This window comes from Festucalex cinctus, chromosome 11 (genome assembly GCF_051991245.1).
Source record: "Festucalex cinctus isolate MCC-2025b chromosome 11, RoL_Fcin_1.0, whole genome shotgun sequence".
Lineage (NCBI taxonomy): Eukaryota > Metazoa > Chordata > Actinopteri > Syngnathiformes > Syngnathidae > Festucalex > Festucalex cinctus.
In genome coordinates, this window is record NC_135421.1 from 197,104 (window position 1) to 200,752 (window position 3,649).

At 45.8% G+C, this 3,649-nt stretch overlaps 1 protein-coding gene across 1 annotated transcript; it reads right to left on the bottom strand.

Annotated features, from left to right (window-relative positions):
• Nucleotides 1-221: 221 nt before the first annotated feature.
• Nucleotides 222-3,052, bottom strand: LOC144030929 (uncharacterized). The gene is made up of 8 exons (XM_077537596.1): nt 2,984-3,052; nt 2,200-2,352; nt 1,308-1,511; nt 1,083-1,193; nt 839-997; nt 646-731; nt 328-505; nt 222-247 (listed from the first exon to the last, which is right to left on the bottom strand). The coding sequence occupies exons 1-6, from the start codon at nt 3,050-3,052 to the stop codon at nt 651-653; spliced, it is 777 nt and encodes a 258-aa protein (XP_077393722.1). The 3' UTR covers nt 222-247; nt 328-505; nt 646-650.
• Between the last annotated feature and the right edge of the window lie 597 nt (nt 3,053-3,649).

Genomic DNA, 3,649 nt, shown 5'->3' on the forward strand with positions numbered 1-3,649 from the left:
CCCACCAGAACTCCAACATTCCAAATTGACTTTAATTTTCACATCTTTTGATCCTAATTCGGACTTGGTTTCAAATGTTCTCAATACATAGTTCCAGCTCACGGCATAGCTGTCGAAATGCTGGTTGTTCAGCCACGATCTTCCGTATCCTTTTTTTCAGGACCAACTTTTCCTGGATCTCTCTTTCGAAGAGAGTTTTGGCCATGGAATAAAATTGTGGTGTGAGTGCGAGTTTTCTTCGTTGACCCTGAAAGACATAAAAATGACAAAGGTTTAATTTTAGGATTTCCACATTAGAGTCCCCCTCCGCAGCCCAAGTCTACTTACAGAATTATGATGACTGATTTTTTCTGGAAGTGTTGTTGGCTCTGAATTTGGTTTGGGAGATCTCTTTTGCTGTGTTTCGTTCCCTTTTTGGATGGAATTTGTCCTTTTTCTTTAACTTGATCTTCTCCTTCATCTTCTTCTTCTTGCGGGACTTGAGAGTGTGAGTGGTATCACAATCCTAAGGACACAGTATGTTATATTTTGCGGGTTAGGGTTAAGGTTAGGGTTAACCCTAACCCTAACCCCCCCCCGGGGGTTAAGAAATATTTCATGTCGGTGTATTACAATGACAGAATTACTTCCAGGAATTATACTCACAAATTTCAAGGGCGCTGGACATGTTTTTCTACCAACAAGGCATGTTCCATTATCTGTTCCGCATCTTCCCAGTCACTGAAGTCAGACTATAGTACAAAAAGCAAAATAGAAGACATAGCTATGGGTTAGGGTTAGGGTTAGGGTTAGTTTAACAAGTTTAACAACAGGAGACATGGGACTTCCTGGATTTCACCTCAGCTTCCCTCGGGCGTACATTCTCCAATTCCATCAACTGGGGAGAAGCCTCCCTTGAAACTTGCCGTCCATCTCCCACTGTTTTGTCAGATGTTTTCACCTTTTTGCTGCTGTCTTCACTCTTCCTTTGCTGCTTCTTTTCCCCAGGTGAGCCTGTCTGTCACCAGAAAGGAAACAGTCATATTTTGGTGGCATGAGCCAGTGTTGCATTTGATTGAACCACTTCCAGGAATTCTACTCACCCGGTGCAGGGAGGAGACCTTCTGTGTTAAGGGCAGGGAGACTTCTTGTGTTAAGGGAAAGACAATTTGTTCCATGACGTCCATCTCATCTTCGTCTTCAGTCATGTACATCTATACAATGACAAAATCCAATTTGGAAGCCATGGCAATGGGGTGGGGGGGGGAAACTTCCACAATAGTGACATGGGACTTCCTGGATATCACCTTAATTACTCCAATGTGTACCTTTTTTTCCTCGGACTGTGGAGTAGAGACGAGATCCCCGGGCTCCCTTGAAAGTTGCCATCCAGCCCCCACATTCTGCTCAGACCTGTTCACATCTTTGGTAGTTCTCAGCGGGGAGGCCTGTGTTAATGGCACAGAAACCTCCTGTGTCAAAGGCTCGAAAGGTTCTTCCGGGATCTCCTCCTCATTGCAATTCACGTTCACCTATACAACAACAAAAAACAATGTATAATACATGGGTGTGGGTCATGTCTTCCACAATAGCGACACAGAACTTACTGGGGGCTGGAGTGAGTGCTCCGTAGAATTCCTGGAACTGGACCTTGGTTTGGGGTCAAATTCCAGGAACTGGACTGGGTTTGGGGGTCCAATTCCAGGAACCGGGCATAGGCGAGGCCGGTGTCCTCGGCCCCGCTGCGCGGGGCCTCGCGGGGGCTAGCTACGCTTGGGTCCCGCTCCGCACAGTTCCGGGAACTGGACTTTGGTTGGGGGTCCAATTCCAGGAACTGGACTTTGGTTGGGGGTCCAATTCCAGGAACTGGACTTTGGTTGGGGGTCCAATTCCAGGAACTGGACTTTGGTTGGGGGTCCAATTCCAGGAACTGGACTTTGGTTGGGGGTCCAATTCCAGGAACTGGACTTTAGTTGGGGGTTCAATTCCAGGAACTGGACTTTGGTTGGGGGTCCAATTCCAGGAACTGGACTTTGGTTGGGGGTCCAATTCCAGGAACTGGACTTTGGTTCGGGGTCAAATTCCAGGAACCGGGCGCGGACGGGGCAACGAAGCAACGACCACGCGACGCGACGCTTCGCGGGGCCTCAAACACGCAAGGGGCCCGCCTCGGAGGCCAGGGAAAAGCTATCGGCTATCGGTAGATTTCTAGAACTGTACCTTGGTTGTGGATGAATTCTTGGAGCGGGAACTCGCTTGAGATTTGAATTCCTGAAACCGGACTCTTTTCCCCAAAGGCGACGCACATTTCCAGGAACTCACCTCACTCATCCTTGGAACCTGCAGCGGCGCTTTCTTGTGCTTGCCCTCACACTTCGATGCGAATGAATGGGGGTTGGACAAACGCAGGCTTAAATAGTCTGGTGTTGGTGATGTCACGGTACTGCAGCCAATCACCTTCCGATTGGCCAAAGGCACCTCCTCCCCACACAAAAACGCTAAGAATTAGCCAGTCAAGCGACACCTTGTGGTGAAAGCAAAAACTGCGTGACTCAGAAAAGCTTTCTTCAACAAACAGACTTTATTTTACGATTTTGTAGTGGAAAAGTATAAGATGCATATAATAGATATGGAGATGAGGCACATTTGCTCTGTAAACGCCCATCCGCTCTCATAACATGGCCAAGTGAATCTAGATAGAAAAAAAAAATAAAAAAACACTAAACGCAATTCACTGAGTAGTGTTTACAAATATGAACGCATCTTTCCGGGAATTACATGTCATCTTTAAGGAATTACATGTCACCTTTAAGGAATTGCGCGCCATTTTTAAGGAATTGCACGTCATCTTTAAGGAATTTTACACGTCATCTTTAAGGAATTGCGTGTCATTTTTAAGGAATTGCGTGTCATTTTTAAGGAATTGCATGTCATCTTTAAGGAATTACATGTCATCTTTAAGGAATTTAGGTTGCCATCCTGGATGTAGACATCGCCAACTTACCCTTGACTTGTTTCCATTGCCATGTTCATTTGGGGCTCCAGTGTAGTGAGCACAATGCTCGGGATCCATCGTGGAGGTGTCTCATCTGTCAAGAGACCCCATGATTTTTTTTTTTGCAAGTGCACATGCAAAGAAAATATCATACCTTGCTGGTCATAATCAGGAGGAGGACTTTCCAGATATTGACCCATCCTTTTTTGCGCTTGCTCGCTTGACTTCTGAAGGCGGCACTGACAGCGACTGCTTTTATAGACTCAGCCCAGCCTTGCAACTGGCCATTGACCAATCACTGCGAAGGGGGTGTAACGGTAACGCCCGCCATAAAAAAAAAAAAACCCATCCAAGTCAATTTCCAGGTTTTATACATATAATTCCACAATTTCACCATGGGCAAACCAAACGTCTATTGGCTCAAAAATTACCAGTGGGAAGGGCCATATCTGACCAAAAAACAATCACTGCAATCAGCTGTTGACCAATAGATGGTCACGTCAATTTCCAGGTTGCCTACATATAATTCCACAATTTCAACGCAGTACAATTCATGGAACACAACCCGTCAATTTCCAGGTTGCCTACATATAATTCCACAATTTCAACGCAGTAAAATTCATGGAACACGTCCCGTCAATTTCCAGGTTGCCTACATATAATTCCACAATTTCA